The sequence below is a fragment of the Lissotriton vulgaris genome, chromosome 6, assembly GCF_964263255.1.
Source record: "Lissotriton vulgaris chromosome 6, aLisVul1.2, whole genome shotgun sequence".
Lineage (NCBI taxonomy): Eukaryota > Metazoa > Chordata > Amphibia > Caudata > Salamandridae > Lissotriton > Lissotriton vulgaris.
This window is the reverse complement of record NC_141694.1, coordinates 1,901,653,876-1,901,672,671: the sequence shown is the minus strand read 5'-3', so window position 1 is coordinate 1,901,672,671 and position 18,796 is coordinate 1,901,653,876. Positions and strand designations below refer to the sequence as shown.

General features: G+C 46.7%; 1 protein-coding gene across 3 annotated transcripts in view; it reads left to right on the top strand.

Moving 5' to 3' along the window:
- Positions 1-18,796, top strand: part of LOC147709849 (NACHT, LRR and PYD domains-containing protein 3-like) — a 242,536-nt gene that overhangs the window by 181,802 nt on the left and 41,938 nt on the right. For all 3 annotated transcript variants that reach the window (XM_086928304.1, XM_086928306.1, XM_086928305.1), the window contains one exon: positions 2,886-3,056. In XM_086928304.1, coding sequence (XP_086784430.1) covers positions 2,886-3,056 — 171 coding nt within the window. The remainder of the gene's footprint in view (positions 1-2,885; positions 3,057-18,796) is intronic.

Here is an 18,796-nt window from a genome sequence, read left to right as displayed (position 1 = left end):
ACTCATATTAAATATCCAAAAAGGAAGAATTGAATACGAGAGCAAAGGAGGGCGGAGGCTAAAAGTAGGCGAGACGTGTAAGGCTGACAAAAGTGATAAGAATCATAAGGGGAAGGGTGGTGGCGTGGCGGCCGCGTGAGTATTCCCATCTGTTTCAAAACAAGATCTGTGATCGAATGCAGATCTGCAGTTTAAAGATAGACCTATTGGCTTTGACAGTGTTATCAGTAAGTAGCTGGGAGATGTAACTGCCGCGAGGCCAAAGTTAACTGTCGCCATCTTAACTGAAGGGAGTTACCGCACCATCTGGTGCACTTCAGCCTGGAGGGGGTGCTGGCGCTATTACTACAGAGTAGGTAAAGTATTGTTTGTTGTGTTGACGTGTTTCGCAGACTGCTAGAGAGGATGGTAGGCAGACCTAAAATATAAAGGAAAGGGTAGTGGGATGGTGACGTTGGGAGAGAATGTATGTCTCCCCCACAGACAAAGAAACAAATGATCTAAAACAGTGGCTCTTAACCTTGTGACTTCTGTGGAGCATTATTGGAAACCAGGGAACCTTACTTAATAATTTTTGGAAACCGGGGACCCCCACAGAATCATTATTGGAACCCAGGGACCCCGACTAGATCACAAATGGAACCCAGAGAACCCCACTGAATCATTATTGGAACCCAGGGACCCCCACTAGATCACAATTGGAAACTGGAGACCCCCACTGAATCATTATTGGAACCCAGAGACCCCCACTGAATCATTATTGGAACCCAGGGACCCCCACTAGATCACAATTGGAAACTGGAGACCCCCACTGAATCATTATTGGAACCCAGGGACCCCCACTGAATCATTATTGGAACCCAGGGACCCCCACTAGATCACAATTAGAAACTGGAGACCCCCACTGAATCATTATTGGAACCCAGGGACCCCCACTAGATCACAATTGGAACCCAGAGACCCCCACTGAATCATTATTGGAACCCAGGGACCCCCACTAGATCACAATTGGAAAATGGAGACCCCCACTGAATCATTATTGGAACCCAGGGACCCCCACTAGATCACAATTGGAAAATGGAGACCCCCACTGAATCATTATTGGAACCCAGGGACCCCCACTAGATCACAATTGGAAAATGGAGACCCCCACTGAATCATTTTTGGAACCCAGGGACCCCCACTAGATCACAATTGGAACCCAGAGACCCCCACTGAATCATTATTGGAACCCAGGGACCCCCACTAGATCACAATTGGAAACTGGAGACCCCCACTGAATCATTATTGGAACCCAGGGACCTCCACTAGATCACAATTGGAACCCAGAGACCCCCACTGAATCATTATTGGAACCCAGGGACCCCCTTTAGATCACAATTGGAAACTGGAGACCCCCACTGAATCATTATTGGAACCTAGGGACCCCCACTGAATCATTATTGGAACCCAGGGACCCCCACTAGATCACAATTGGAAACTGGAGACCTCCACGGAATCATTATTGGAACCCAGAGACCCCCACTAGACCACAATTGGAACCCAGAGACCCCCACTGAATCATTATTGGAACCCAGGGACCCCCACTAGATCACAATTGGAAACTGGAGACCTCCACTGAATCAATATTGGAACCCAGAGACCCCCACTGAATCATTATTGGAACCCAGGGACCCCCACGGAATCATTATTGGAACCCAGGGACCCCCACGGAATCATTATTGGAACCCAGGGACCCCCACTGAATCATTATTGGAACCCAGAGACCCCCACTAGATCACAATTGAAACCCAGAGACCCCCACTGAATCATTATTGGAACCCAGGGACCCCCACTAGATCATAATTGGAAACTGGAGACCTCCACGGAATCATTATTGGAACCCAGGGACCCCCACTAGATCACAATTGGAAACTGGAGACCTCCACGGAATCATTATTGGAACCCAGAGACCCCCACTGAATCATTATTGGAACCCAGGGACCCCCACGGAATCATTATTGGAACCCAGGGACCCCCACAGATTCATTATTGGAACCCAGGGACCCCCACTGAATCATTATTGGAACCCAGGGACCCCCACTGAATCATTATTGGAACCCAGAGACCCCCACTGAATCATTATTGGAACCCAGGGACCCCTACGGAATCATTATTGGAACCCAGGGACCCCCACGGAATCATTATTGGAACCCAGGGACCCCCACAGAATCATTATTGGAACCCAGGGACCCCCACTACATCACAATTAGGACCCGGGGACCCCAATGAGTCATTACTGAAAGCCGGGGACCCCGGCCTAAGCATTTTTAATGATTTGAACCGCAAAACAATACACAACAAATACAGCAATAAACAAGCATTTGTCAAACAAATATACAAAATGATGAAATAGCCAGAAACCCATATTAAAAAAATACATTTTAATAGGAAGGTTAGAGCTTTTCTAAGTTTGAGGCCACTCACCGTCCATACTATATCCATTTGATGCACTTGCCCTGCTCTCACGAATCAGTCTGAGGATATTAACTTATTTTTAAGCCTAAAATTTCAAATTCCTTCACATTACCAGAACGTCTTAAAATTGTATTTTTTACATTGTATTATTATTATTTACTTTATTTATCTGTTATTATTATTTAATGTTCTAAGTAGTCGCGGTGTAGGCTTAGTGGACCCCGGTTGGGCGGACCTCAGGATAAGAATCACTAATCCAAAGCCTTGATACTTTATACACCAATGCCTTAAACATGTGTTTGATTGTGGCTGGAAGACGGGGTGGGAGTTTGCTGATCTGAGACTGCTTGTTGGTAACTTATGGATGGAATGTACTACTAATCTCATGCTGGCCACCTGCCATAACTCTGTGTGTCCTCCTCCCACAGGCTCAGGAGCTGCTCCCTCACAGGGTCCTCCTTCGCAGATTTGTCCTCCATGCTTGGCACCTCATCGTCCCTCACGGCACTGAACCTGGGTGGAAATTCACTGCAAGGTTCATCAGTGCGACAGCTGAGCGAAGGGTTGAAGCATCCGGCCTGCAGGTTACAGACTCTTGAGTAAGTAGGGGATGACATGGCCACTGGCATAGCTGTTTCTAGTGTGTCCTTGGTGCTGACTTCTACAACTTCGCTGCCCAGCTCCAAAGACCGTGTGGGTCACCGTAGGCTTACACACACACTTACGGTTGTTCTTTCAATGTGTGTTTGTGTGTCTCAAAGTGGTAGTAGAGCATACCAGTAGTATGTGTGTGTGTGTGGTTGTGTGTGTGTAGGCCATCCTGCTCTGAGAGCAGCCCTAAGCCTGAAGTAGACAGGGAACGTGCCCGGGTGACCGCGTGGCCAGTCCAGCCCTAGAGTAGAGTGAGGGCGGTTACTTACCCATAGTCCTGGTTCCGCATCGTAGGGATCTTCAATGAAGTGATACACTTTGGCATTATTCCCCACTGCATGGAGGGGACCCCAGAAGACTTTAAATCCATAAATGTGGGAGAAGGTGAACAGTTCAGCATTTCTACAAGTTCCCCGCTGTCTCTATCAAAGGCAAGTTTTTCCACATTTTTTGCTCTGTTCACAATGATGAAGAGAAAATAACTCCTATAAAACGGCATCGCAGCACCTGGAAGTAGCACACTGCATTTATTATTTCAAAAAATGAAGAAAAGGCACCCAGGTCTGCTTCCCCCTGACATAACTGAAGAGGGTCCTGAGACCTTAGGACTCAAGGGCTTCCGCATCCTCTGATATCCACTAGCGGCAGCTGCTTCAAGGAGTTCTTTTCCTGGTTCATGAGACTTGAATCTTGGAACACTTGTTTTTTCGACCCCACTGCTCTGCAGATTTTCTATTAGAAATTCACAACATCTCCCATCTCAGACAAGCTTTTGAAAGCTTTCTTTGGCTTTTTCGGTCAACTACTGCAGTCGCAATGCCTTCACTTTTTTGTTAAGTGCCTCTTCTGCCCCCCACCGATAGTCTGCTGTTGGTCTCTCAGCTTCTCACTCCATCAAAAGTCTGAGTGCTCCCTCACAGACTCCTATTGTCTCTCACAGGATGTGTATCTGCTCCCTCACAGACTGCTGTTGTCTCCCACAGGATATTTATGTGCTCCCTCACAGACTCCTGTTGTCTCTCACGTGATGTTGATGTGCTCCCTCACAGACTCCTGTTGTCTCTCACAGGATGTGTATGTGCTCCCTCACAGACTCCTATTGTCTCTCACAGGATGTGTATCTGCTCCCTCACAGACTCCTGGTGTTTTAGCATATCTTATTGTCTCTCACAGGATGTGTATGAGCTCCCTCACAGACTCCTATGGTCTCTCACAGGATGTGTATGTGCTCCCTCACAGACTCCTATTGTCTCTCACAGGATGTGCATCTGCTCCTTCACAGACTCCTGGTGTTTTAGCATATCTTATTGTCTCTCACAGGATGTGTATGTGCTCCCTCACAGACTCCTGTTGTCTCTCACATGATGTTGATGTACTCCCTCACTTGTTGGATTGTTGCCTGCTGAAACGCCAAGCGCTGCACGTTAGTACTTTAAATCAGCGTCTTTGCCCGCCCGCCTCCCGCTCCCTTGCAGCTCCAGAAAACATCGAGTGGAGCGCGGTGCTGGGCGAAGGAGACTCCAATTCCCAGCAGCCCTAGCGGCACCGGCCGCGTCAGTTTCGCGCCAGGAGGCGCTGAAATACGGAGTCACCCCGGTCGAGGGGGTATTCCTTTGCACACACCTTGTTGGATTGTTGCCTGCTGAAACGCCAAGCGCTGCACGTTAGTACTTTAAATCAGCGTCTTTGCCCGCCCGCCTCCCGCTCCTCTGCAGCTCCAGAAAACATCGAGTGGAGCGCGGTGCTGGGCGAAGGAGACTCCAATTCCCAGCAGCCCTAGCGGCACCGGCCGCGTCAGTTTCGCGCCAGGAGGCGCTGAAATACGGAGTCACCCCGGTTGAGGGGGTATTCCTTTGCACACACCTTGTTGGATTGTTGCCTGCTGAAACGCCAAGCGCTGCACGTTAGTACTTTAAATCAGCGTCTTTGCCCGCCCGCCTCCCGCTCCTCTGCAGCTCCAGAAAACATCGAGTGGAGCGCGGTGCTGGGCGAAGGAGACTCCAATTCCCAGCAGCCCTAGCGGCACCGGCCGCGTCAGTTTCGCGCCAGGAGGCGCTGAAATACGGAGTCACCCCGGTCGAGGGGGTATTCCTTTGCACACACCTTGTTGGATTGTTGCCTGCTGAAACGCCAAGTGCTGCACGTTAGTACTTTAAATCAGCGTCTTTGCCCGCCCGCCTCCCGCTCCTCTGCAGCTCCTGAAAACATCGAGTGGAGCGCGGTGCTGGGCGAAGGAGACTCCAATTCCCAGCAGCCCTAGCGGCACCGGCCGCGTCAGTTTCGCGCCAGGAGGCGCTGAAATACGGAGGCACCCCGGTCGAGGGGGTATTCCTTTGCACACACCTTGTTGGATTGTTGCCTGCTGAAACGCCAAGCGCTGCACGTTAGTACTTTAAATCAGCGTCTTTGCCCGCCCGCCTCCCGCTCCTCTGCAGCTCCAGAAAACATTGAGTGGAGCGCGGTGCTGGGCGAAGGAGACTCCAATTCCCAGCAGCCCTAGCGGCACCGGCCGCGTCAGTTTCGCGCCAGGAGGCGCTGAAATACGGAGTCACCCCGGTCGAGGGGGTATTCCTTTGCACACACCTTGTTGGATTGTTGCCTGCTGAAACGCCAAGCGCTGCACGTTAGTACTTTAAATCAGCGTCTTTGCCCGCCCGCCTCCCGCTCCTCTGCAGCTCCAGAAAACATCGAGTGGAGCGCGGTGCTGGGCGAAGGAGACTCCAATTCCCAGCAGCCCTAGCGGCACCGGCCGCGTCAGTTTCGCGCCAGGAGGCGCTGAAATACGGAGTCACCCCCGTCTCGCGGGACGCGAGCGGGACGCCGGGCGAAGCCCGGGCAAAGGGCGGGCCCTCTGTGGCCCTCAGTGGCCGAGGTAGGCTGGGCTGGGCCCGGTTATTTTCATTTTTTATCACATTTGCTTTTACTGTTGCGTTTGCTTGTTTGAGGACGATCCATTTATAGACATTCATACACCTCTCTTCCTAATATTATTGCCGGACAGCGATTGTCGCCTCTCCAGAATTATATATTTTTTACCTTTTTACGAAATCTTAAACATTTTCTGAATACACGCCTCCGGAGTAGGTGTGGGCGGAAAATCCGTTCCGCTCGCGGATTTTGCGGATTTTCGGGAAATTCGCAATCCGCGAGATTCGCGAATCTCCCGCAAAATCCGCAAATCCGCGAGCAGCGGATTTTGCTCGCACTGTTCGCGTGAGTTCGCGTGAGTTCGCGCCCCGCGAATAAGTGCAAAATTGCAGAAATACGATTTTAGCAAAACTGAAAGTAACTACTTACCAGGTTCAAAAGTTCAGGCTCATCATTAGTAGCCATTTCCTGTAGTGCTTCCTGAGGGGCCCCTCCAGAGTTCAGTTGCCAGTTGAAACTATTATGTGACCCTGCTCTGAACCTCAGAATAGTTACACATATGCCACAAAGGTCCTGAATTACAGCTAAGGGAGACAAGCAGGAGCCAGGCTGGAAGTTAAAATCCATTAATCAGCCCCTAATTCATTATTGTCAGTTGGGGCAGGGCAGGTGTTGTAACTAATTTTGCAACAATGAAAGCACTTAGCAAGTGCAAAAGATCACTAATCAGGGCGCACTAAGGAAGCAGGTGCCAGCTAAAAAAATATTCTGTGACACATTAATCAGCCCCAAATTAATTCAGGTCACTTGAGGCAGGGAAGGTGTGCTTTGCTTTGCCGAAAATAATGTACACTGGACAACCAGAGGGTGTGGTGATGAAACAGAGGGTGGCATGGGTGGGCCAGAGGGTGGCATGAGTAGTCAGAGAGTGGCAGTGGTGACAGAGAGTGGCAGTGATGAAGAAGAGTGTCCTAAACAGGCTGGACACGTAGAAACAACAAGTTTGCAAAACTTGCGACCCGACAGGTAAGTTCGCAAATTGCGAAATTGTAAAAACCCTCGCGAACTGGCAGAAACACGGGCGAACACAAAAAAAAAAAAAAATCCGCAAATTCGCGGGAATTCGCGGATTTTGCGGATTGCGAATCCGCAAATCCGCAAAATTCGCGAACGCGAGATCCGCAAAATTCGCCCATGCTTACTCCGGAGGTTGACCACTCTGATAAACTTTATTTCGTGGAAAAACCGTACTGAAGATGTCAAAAATTTTACGTTCAGAAAGGGTAGTGGGAGAAAAATCTGGCACAAAATCAGTCATTACCCGCACAAGAAATAAATCTGTGAACAATCCCCCGTTGAAGGGTCAATGCCAACTCCTCAAATTCTGGGACCTATCCGCTGCAAAAAAAGCTAAATTTGCCGTTACAGAAACTTCTGATACCAAAGTCCAGGACGTACATATGCCAGCTATTACAGACCCTCGACCTCCTCTTGCGCAGCCCGCGGTCTTACAATCAATGGCTGCGGGGTCTCCCTCTCCGGATCTATCTGAAGGGAAGGTGGTGGCCGTAGGTGAACCTGTGAATATACCCCCTATGTTTCAAACCCCTCTGAATGATAGGCCGGGGAGCGACTTGTCTGCATTATCTATCGACCTGGAACTCTGTGGACGCTACGTAAGCACAGCTAAAGTGGAGACTCTGGAGCAGTCTAAGCCCTTTGGGGGTGCTACCCCATCTGGGTTATTGTTGTACAGTAGCACCCCTTCGTTAAATGGCCAGGAAATGTCTGACCTGTTAAATGTTTCAAGGAGCCCTGATCTTAATTTCTCTGGTATTTGTCGCCCAGTGGAAGCATGCGAAAAACCGATTTCAGAGTCTATGATCGCTCTGGAACAACTCCTAGCCTCAATCTTATTTCTTTTGGGGAAATTTGTAGGCAGCTCGGACTGTATCTTGGAATCAGTCACCCAAATACTAAAGACACTGCTGCAAAAATCGCCAGACATGAGGAGTGTTTCCCCCTCTAGGACTGAACACAGCTTGCCTAAGGGGAAAATAAGTGAACCCAGAAGGGAGCCTGATATGAAGGTTGCAACAGCGACTTTGGAATCACACATCGCTATGCCTTTAACTGCAGTCCCCAATTGTATTAACAACTCAGCTCTGGAGATCGAGGAAGAAGACAAATCTTTGCCTGGTCCCATAGTGGTCCAGGAGTTATTTCCTATTTTCATGTCTGAGAACGGAAAAGATCCCCTGGACGATAAACCGGAGGTAAAGGTAAAAAATGGTAAACATAAAAATAATAAAGGGAACAAAAGGAAACCGATTCGAAAATACAGGAAGAAAAAGCAGCGTCGGATAATCTTCCAAAATATTTCAGTGGCAAGGGAGAACGATGAAATTGATGTGGATCCCTCCTCTACTTCCTTAAAGGCGGACATTGAATTGAACTTATCCACCTTGACCTCCTTAAAGGGGGAAAGCGATCGATGTCCACCAACGCCACCGGAAGTTATACCTCAAATGGGGGGTTCTCTTCCATGCTCTTCTCCACGGACTGCGTCAGGAACTCCAATCTTATATCCATCTGGGGCCCTCAACCCTTTGGCCCCTCCTTTCACCGTAGCTCTAGAGTCTGAAAATCGTTGCCCTCCTGTCCGGCCTCAAAAAAACTCTAAGGCTCCGGTGGACGTGTTTGTGTTAGACTTTTTACCTTTATTTGATACTGACTTACTGTTAAACAGAGCTTGGCTCCTCAAACGTTTTAGCGAGATTGAAAGTCTCTACCATATTCAATCTAGGGACATTGAGTTGGTATCTCTGTTGGGTGGAGCCAGGGTATTAAGTATACGGGTGAAATTTTATTCTCCTATCATAGTAAATTTGATACTAGAGCAAGCCGAGAACTTTCAGCGTATAGGTATTGACATCCTCCCTATTTCTAACCCTGGCAATACAAATCCTTTGTTTGAAAAGGTGTTTGGGGGTGGTGAGCAAAACGGGGTAGCCTCTCCTCTTAGAGACCTAAAAATTTGGGTCTCTAGGGGAAAACGTTCAGTCTCGCACGTGAAGCCACTTCCGCTAACTCAGAATTCCTCTCTTATAGAGGACAATAACCGGTGGAATTGGCTCCATAGTGCCCTATCTACAAAAACAAAGGATAACCCCAAATTGTTCCATCATCTTTAACACCTCATTAAAAATAATTTCCTGGAATGCGGCTGGGATCCACAGTAGCCCAGAGAAATTTGCCTTCTTATTTTCTCTGGGTGCTAATGTAATGTGTATTCAGGAAACATGGTGCATTAATATGTTAGCGCCATTAAAGGATTTTTATGTCCTGGAAGTGCCTGCCGCTCCTTCCAAGAAAGGTCATGCCAGGGGGGGGATTGCTTGCTTACTGTCAAATAAACTGCAATGGAGATTCTCCCACTATATCGATCCAAGTAAATTTTTCCACGCTATAACCATTGAAAATTTGTTCCATAATGGTATAAAGTCTCCTATTGTAATTTTTAATGTGTATATACCCCCAGAGGAGTGTTTTAACGCTAGTCTGCAGCAGGTTTTTCGATACATCGAACAGATTAAAAACGTCCCATCTCCTCCGGAAATCTTGCTTGTAGGAGACTTGAATTGTAAAATCTCCAATGCCAGTCTGAAACTTTTCAGGAATAAAGTTAAGGAAGAGGTGCATTTTGTCCCCCAAACGCTTTTTCCTGATAAGCTAGTGACAAACAAAAGAGGGAAGATCTTGCTAAAAGAATTAGCGACCGTTGACGGTCTCATTTTAAACGGAAGATTTCCGTCAGACGTACCCGCTAAATTTACTCATAAATCCCCTTTTGGGTTGTCTATCTTGGACTATGCAATTGCAGATTATGGTTTGTTCCCGTACATTCAGGACCTTAAGATTATACCTACATCCCTTAGCAACCATAGTATATTGCTCTTAACTATGTCCTTAAATCCTATGACCACTGCGTCTTGGTCGCTTAATGGCAGCGATGCTACCTTCCATGCTTCTTCTGGAAGGTGCTTTTGGAATTCTTCCGCTGTTAACGGGGTACAGGACTTCTTGTCTGATACCCTAATGGTAATAAATGAGTGGAATGGGAACGAATTAGCTTATTTTGAAGACTTTATGCGAAATATCATACTTTACGCAAAAAAAACTGTACCCCCTAGGAAAGGGGAAGTGGTCCCTAATATATTGCGCACCTTGAGTAGGGAAATAAATAAACTAGTCCGTGAACAATATTTAGATAGAGTCTTGGAACGTGGGAAAGAAATTGCAAGGTTAAGAAGAAAGAGATGCAGACTTAAGCTAAAAATCAAAAAGGAAAGGGAGGACAATGTTTGGATTAATCTGAGGGTATCTGTTGTCCATGGTAGAATCAGAGATTTTTGGGCAATAATCGGGAAGGGGTGTGGTACGCGACGAAGTCCCTCCCCCATCCCTATAGCGGAAGAGGTATGGACCTCTTATATCCGGGATCTCTATGCAGGGAACGGGATTTCAGGTGATGATATTCCCACAAATGTTGCACCTGAAGGTCTTGTTTACTACCCCCCAGAAAAAGAAATCGAGATGGCTATAAAAAATATGCGTCCTTCATGGGCAATGGGCCCGGATGAACTCCCCATGACGGTCCTTAAACAAGACCCTTTAAGATGGAGTAAAATCCTGTATCCTCTGTTTAGAGCCTGTTTTTTGTCCAAAACTGTACCCGCATCTTGGAGGGGAAGCATTTTGGTCCCCATTTTTAAGAAGGGTACAAGGGATAGCCCCAGCAATTATCGCTTGATTGCGCTCCTCGACTCCATCGGAAAGGTCTTTGCGAAATGTCTTCTTAGCTCCCTTTCCGATTGGGTCGAGGAGGGCAATATCTTGCCGTTTGAACAGACCGGCTTCCGTAGGGACCACGGTACGCTAGACAATCTCACCGCCCTCCATGTGGTCACAGATAAATATGTCCAGGTGAGAGGAGGGGTAGTGTATGCCGCCTTTATTGATTTCTCCACGGCGTTCGACAAAGTAGATCGCGGAACGCTGTGGAGAAAATTGGCGACGCTTGGTGTCCCTCCCCTTCTGTTGGAGCTGGTTCGGTCTCTACATACAGAGACCTGGTGTAGGGTCTTAATGGGGGGCGAAAGGGGGCTATCTGCACAAATTCCATCTTTGAATGGCCTTAAACAAGGCTGTTTATTGGCTCCCCTTTTGTTCCCCTTATACACGGCTGACCTTCCCGCCGCCTTGTCCGCTAGTGAGGGTATTGCCCCGGTGGTGGGGGGGACCCCAATATCCTGCCTGATGTATGCCGATGATGTCCTTATCCTCGACTTGACCCCCAAAGGCCTTGCAAATCGGCTACATGCTCTTCACGCTTTCGCTGTAGACCATTGCATGAAGATTAACATTACCAAAAGTAAAGTGATGTGCATAGCCGGTAAGAAGAAGTGCCGTTCTGTAAATTATGGTTGGGCTATTGGGGGCCAAAGATTGGAGGTCGTAAATTCCTATACATTTTTGGGAAAAATAATCACGGCTAGCTTGAGTGAGAAGCTCCATATAGAGCATTGTTCTCGCAAGGCTCTTGCCCATGGCAATGGTTTAAACTCTCTATACCAGGCAACGGGAAAAAGGCACTTTTCAAGTCTTCTGGAAGTTTTTAGATCAAAAATTCCCGCAACTATCTTGTATGGTATCGAACTAATAGAGGTGAAAAACTGGGACTTTTGCCACAAGACTGAGGGGAAACTCTTAAGATCTCTTTCTTCCCTAAATACTGCTTGCTCACTAGCCGCTTGCAGGCTTGACTTTGGACTCAGGAGTAGCTGGGTACAGGGTCTATGTGCCTTAATAAGATGGGTGGCCTGTTTGGCTAGAGCGGGAGTAGGGACTATGCGAGCTCTCCTCAGAAGTGAACTATTGGGTAATTTTAAAGAGTTTTCTAAACTTGTAAGTAACTTTAGAAGGGCTGTAACCCTCCTTAAATTAGATGAAAGTGTTCTGTTCTCCTATTCTCCCTTACAGTTAAAACTCGTTTTAAAGGAGGCCTCGTGGGATCTTTGTTTTCACTCTGATAAAAAGTTAGTTGGTGAAAAAAGGAACATGGAACCTCTCCTTAATTCCTATGTGTTGAAGCGGCCACAACCTTATGCCATATGGAACCTACCGCATGGTATTCGTAGATTTTGGTTTCTGTTACGTTATGATTTAATTCCACTAAATCTACTGTTATCCAAATGGTATGGCTCCTCTGCTTTGTGCAATTTATGTAAATTGAGCACCCAGGACTGTATGCATGTTCTATTGATTTGCCCTATGCTCCGTAAATTGCGCATCCGATGGTTAAAAGTTATTTGTCTCCGCCTTGGCATTGTCACTTTAAATGGCTTTCTTCATGCACTTTATTGCCCTCCTAACGAAATGTTCTGTTTCCACATTTTTAACTTTTTTAAAGGATTTTTAGCTATTTATTAATATGTACCTGGAGATGTTTTGTCTGTCCGACTTTTTGTAGATTATTTTGTGCGTGTCTATTTTGGATTCAATCGTGTTCCTCAAATATCTTGATTTTCTCTGTATTTGTCTCGCTGTTTTACATTGTATATTTTATGTGGCCCTCTTTGAGAGCCAAAACATAATAAATAACTAAATAAATAAATACTCCCTCACAGACTCCTGTTCTCTCACGGGAGGTGTATGTGCTCCCTCACAGACTCCTGTTGACTCTGACAGTATGTGTATGTGCTCCCTCACAGACTCTGTTGTCTCACAGGATGTTTACATGCTCCCTCACAGACTCCAGTTGTCTCTCACATGATGTGTATGTGCTTTCTCACAGACTCTAGTTGTCTCTTACCAGATGTGGATGTGCTCCCTCACAGGCTGCTGTTTTTGCAAGTTGTAGATGTGCTCGCTCACAGACTCCTTGTCACGTGGCCCATGGGGATATTGTCGTTTTTAACTAAGTTAAGTTACCATGAGCACTTTGAAGCATCGCCTGCTGCTTTTGCGCACGTCACAAAACATCTTTATTTTTGCAATAGTTTACTGACTGCTTTCACATGGGAACTCATCGCTGTGTTCGCTCTTTGCATGTTCCTGGAATTTTGACTGAACATTATGTGCAAGGTCGAACAACAATGCCCCTATTTATTCTGCTCTGGTCAGGCCTTAGCCCCTAGACAAAACATACAGATGCAGCTGTTGTTTGAACAAACAAACTCTGGTCTTATTGGAATACATAAATAGGTGAGACACACCATTGATACGTTAAGGAATGGGGTCTGCTGAAAAAGCCCAGAGATCTTCTATTAAAAAATAATACTTCTTCTTAGCAAGGGGAGGGAGGTTAGTCACTATAGTCTTTTCTCCATTGTCTTTATTATGATGACATCTCCCTTCACGATGTATGGACTAGCTGCTATGCTGACTATATGTGTATTATGCATTTTCCTACTTGTTGTGGCTTGTATACTGCATGTTAGGGAACTTTAGTTAAAATAAATATTTTAAACTGTTTCGTGTCTCTGTCAGATATTATTGTGGACAAGTACAACAGTGCGAGCAAAAGGGTGTGTATTTTTACAGCGATTCCTGAGAGATCTGGGAGTGTTGTGTTCTGGGGTGTCTAATCATTTGTTTCTCTGGGAGTTGTGTAGGAGAGCAAGTGAGACACTGTAGATAGTCGTTCATGGGCTTGTGGGTACTGAGGTGGTAGGAAGACCCAGTCCCTATACACCAAGGTCCCATATTCCAGTGCATAGTTGTGTGTTTGTAAAGAATCCATGCAACATGGCGCCACCATCGATTGGTCTGGAACTTATTTACGAGACCCCTGAGTAGCACTTGTACTTGTCAACATTCACTCACAAAGGTTTCCAGAGACATCCGTGGTGTGAGGGCTGAGCTTCCTTTATTTGTGTTTTATAGGCTTTTCAAGCTTGAGATTTAAAAGGTTTTGTTTCTTTCTCTCAACCCGGTTTTGGGCTACCGTTCTACTGGTTTATCCTTTTCATTGTTATAATGGCAGTCGCTATTGCAGCTCATAACCGCACTGTGGTCACAGCCCATTTGACTCAACATGGAGTCCCTAATGCGGGGACTACTATTATCTTTGTCGTCGAGGCAGACGCAGTTTACCGCTTCAAAGTTTTCTATTCTTGGGTTATATTTCCAGCAGTGGATGTAAATGATCATTTGATCCATGGTTATACAGCAGCTGCAATTCCACAGAATTATCGTCCTTATCGATTACTTGAAGTTCCATTGACAGCCTGGGAGCATACCATATGGTTTAATGGCGCCCATCCTCACCTTGTTTCTGTGGTCCGTTTAGGCTCCTTATCAGTCGATGGGGCTAATTGACCAGTTTTGGCAGGTTTCACACCACATCCAAATGATCTTAATGTTACTCTCACAGATCTATCTCAATTTCATACGACGTTGATTCACATACATAGAGCTGTCATACAGTTTATGCCTCGTAATATTCAAGTGGCTCCATCTGGAGCCGCTTCACAACCACCTAGACATTGTGGAGGTCTTGTCATTAGTCCCATCATGATTAACTCGGTGACGGGCAAGTGTCCTCAGAAATGGCATAATTTCCCTTACTGGCTGGCAGAAAAATTTGAGCAACTCGAGGCTGTTTCCCCATTCTATACCTGTGGAAAAACACAGAATCCTTACAATGAGTTTACCCAGTGGTATCGTTTCCACTTTAGTTAATGGCACCACCAGGTGGACCGTGTTTGCTGCGGTGTATACACTGTGCTTTGACACCCCCTTCATGAGCGTTCTACCAAGCATTCTCAAAAAGGTTCAAGATGAACACTGGGCTGGACCAGCCCTGGAATTTGGGATGAGATTAGTGGGCATGTTCCCTACTGTCTCCGATATGAATCTGGCCAATGTCACAGGTGAAATGGTTAGCTTGCAAGTTCGTCAACTCCTTTCGACTGTGTCAGACGTTGATAGGCAGCAGCAGATGCTGATTATTATTTCTGATGTGATAAATCTATTTGATGGATGATAGTTTAATACCGCATCTTGTGCGTGTTGACCGCATCATAATGTCCTTTGCAGACTTGGGTTGCAAATTCAACTTTGCTAAGTCACATATTGCATGTTTGGCCATTCTTTTTCTGGGTTATGATCTCAACAATGAAGGTAGGGGTTGGCCCCCCACTTTTGGAGAAATGTGCTCATTTGCAACCTCCTTCTACATTCCTGAGTACGGCCAAAGTATCAAACCACTTTACACATTGATAGATCCTTCTTTCTCAGCTTCCGGTTGGCATCCAGAACATACCGTGATTCGTCGGTTTCTGCAGTCTGATCTGCTTGTGACTAACTTCTTATTAACACAAGATAATACTACAAATTTTGTCATAAGGATTGTACTTGGAGCTTTAGGTTTCACCTACTTGATGTTCAGTGTAGGGGACGTGGTCCCCATTGCTTACAAATCGCATTTGTACACTTCAGCTGAGATGAGTTTCTCTCCTACCGAAAAAATCTGGACAGTAGTCCAGATGGTGATTCTTTAAGAACGCTCTCTGGCTCAAAGCAAACCCATTCTAATTGTCTCGCCTGTACCTGCTTTGGAAGCACTTATGAAAGCTAGGGTTCGAAATTCTAAAGCCTTGCATCCACTGTAGATAAAATGAGCTAGCTTGTTGACGTCGACTTTACAGACACAGGAGTTTTTACGGACACAAACATGTTCATCCTCCTCTTTATCGTTACTTCCTCATGATCAGTACTAATGTGTCATTTATACTGATGGATCTGCACGGCTGCCCATTGGTTCTACACATGTTTATTCGGTCTCTTGTGCAATAGTGGTGGGAAACTTTGTTGAGAGGGACTTTCAATCTTCCTTGGTGCATACACTTGGCTGCCTAACCCATAAATCCCTGGCCGGTATCGGCCCCTCTTTCATCTCCTCTCTTCTTCATCCGTACGCCCCCCCCAGACACCTCCGTTCTTCCCATCACGCCCTCCTCCAGACACCTAGGTTCAGGCGTAAAAAGCACGGAGGTCTTAGATTCTCCTTCTTGGCCCCCTCTCTCTGGAACTCCCTACCTTTAGACCTCAGACTCTCCTCTTCCTACCCTCACTTTCGCTCTCTCCTCAAAACTCACCTTTTCCGCGGTGTCTATACATAAAGTTCCTCCTTCTCCCCTCTTTGCCTCCTCCTGGGTTAGTGATCAGCGCCAAGAAACCGTCCGGTGAACGCAGCGCTATACAAATCCTTTTTACATTACATTACATTACATACACAGTCTCTTTGTGACTGCACGGCTCAGTTAGCGGAGCTGCATGCATTGGTTTCAATGCTTGAATTAACCGATCCTGAAGTTCCTACCCATGTAGTGAGTGATTCTTTTTACTGCACACAATTCTTTAATGACAACTTATTCCTCAGGACACAAAACAATTTCCGTGATTCTAAAGGAAGCACAATTAAGCATAAAATGCGTTGGGTTATATTGGCCGCTCTTAAGGAGCACTTGCCACTTACGGATGTCAATCATACTTTGGGCCATCAACATGTGGGAGCACACGCTGTTGGTAATTCTTTGGCTGATGAAGCAGCCAAATCAGCAGAAGCCACATGTTCAGTAGCAGCAGTCACTAGGTCAATGACTAACCGTGATGATATTCTGGTAGCTATTGCTGAGACAAACAAGTGAACGGATCCTCCACAGGGTTTCCCTTCGTGTTATCCATACCACTCACTTGTCTTCTGAGCAAGTTCCTTTTGCAACTATCCTGTCTGTTGGGGATCGGCTAATTCCCAACGAGTACCGCAGAATTTCTTTGATTGTTACCGCTCATGAAGGGGTGGCTTCAGCACATGCCGGTGTGTCAGCGACAGTTTCTCTTTAACAGCAACGTTTCTGGGCTCATAAATATGTTCTTTCTAGTGACATTTGTCAACAAACTAAGTCTTCTCCTGTTGCCCGTCCACGCCATATACAGCTTTATATCTCCAATCAGCCGATCGGCTGCATTTCTCTTGATCACTGTGGTACTTTGACTTCAGACTCAACATTTAAACATATTTTGGTTGCAGTGGATTCTTGCACGAGATTCCTTTGGGTTTGGCCGCAAAATTGTGCTGACGCTCTAACTGTCATTAAAGATTTGTGTGCCTTTGTCTGGACGTTTGCTTGTGGCATCTTCCATTCTGACCAAGGTCCTGCATTTGCCTCTACGGCATACCGGAATGCGATTAAGTTGCTGGGGTTGCAGGTGCAATTTTCGTCTCCATACCGGCCTGAGGGCAATTTAGTTGTGGAGCGAATGAACCGTGACTTAAAGCAATCTTTGACAGCTAGAGTCTTAGGTACAGGCAGGGGTTGGGTAACTCATCTTTATGGAGTCCAGCGTGCACTTAATAATCTTCCTAGAAGATCTCTGGGTGGGCGGACCCCATACAAAATGCTCTTTGGCATTAAAATGTTTGTGCCAGACCTTGATGGTCTAAACATTGCGGTGGCTGCCGCAACCTTTGACGTAGATAAACATTATGCTGTGCTACAGGATCTACCAAATGCTCCTGATACACAAGCGAAAGCCCATTTGCCCTCTTCCACAGAACCGGCAGTGCTGATTACTGTTTCTGGCTGGCTTCCTAAAATTGGTGATCTGGTCTGAGAAAAGGTGGAGAACAAAAAAGTATTTGCACCATCCTACTGTGCACCTGTCAGAGTCCTTGGAGTTCAAAGGCACCAGTGCTGTGATCTTACTTCTTTTACCTGGTCATAAGGAGAATTGTTACATTTCGATCGAACATGTCAAGTTACACCCTATGGCTGATACTGAACAGTATGCCTCCAATCATTCCCTGCTGTGATGTTTCAATTAATCTTACGGCTTCGTCATCAACTACCCAACAAACCAAGGAGGAGTTGGCATCTTCAATAGAATTGAAGCCTGTTGTTCCTTCTATATCCACATCTGCGGATATTGAGTATGATTCTGTTCTAGTTGAAGTCGTAATTGACATGCCTGAGAGTACCATCACGGAGACACTCGATGATTCGCATCCTCCGTTGTTTCAGCTGGGGTCGAGTGGTTATTATATGAGCTGTCTTGGTTGATAACGATTGTTTACCGCCGCCATCACCTCGCTCGAGGGAGCCACCAGGCACGCCCACCTCGGCTGGCCACGCCCCCTCTCATTAACACAAATAGAGCGCGCTGATCGCGAGCGCTGCTCTACAGACAGAGACTCTCCTGAGGCGGAAAGCCGGGAGTGTGGACAGGGAAATACTCGCATTTTAAAAAATTGTATCTTGTGATTTTATACTTATTTTGCACATAGTATTGACCCAGGCACCCACCCTTAGCACGCCGAGCAGCTGATCGAATTGCTGTCTTGGTTGATAACGATTGTTTACCGCCGCCATCACCTCGCTCGAGGGAGCCACCAGGCACGCCCACCTCGGCTGGCCACGCCCCCTCTCATTAACACAAATAGAGCGCGCTGATCGCGAGCGCTGCTCTACAGACAGAGACTCTCCTGAGGCGGAAAGCCGGGAGTGTGGACAGGGAAATACTCGCATTTTAAAAAATTGTATCTTGTGATTTTATACTTATTTTGCACATAGTATTGACCCAGGCACCCACCCTTAGCACGCCGAGCAGCTGATCGAATTGCTGTCTTGGTTGATAACGATTGTTTACCGCCGCCATCACCTCGCTCGAGGGAGCCACCAGGCACGCCCACCTCGGCTGGCCACGCCCCCTCTCATTAACACAAATAGAGCGCGCTGATCGCGAGCGCTGCTCT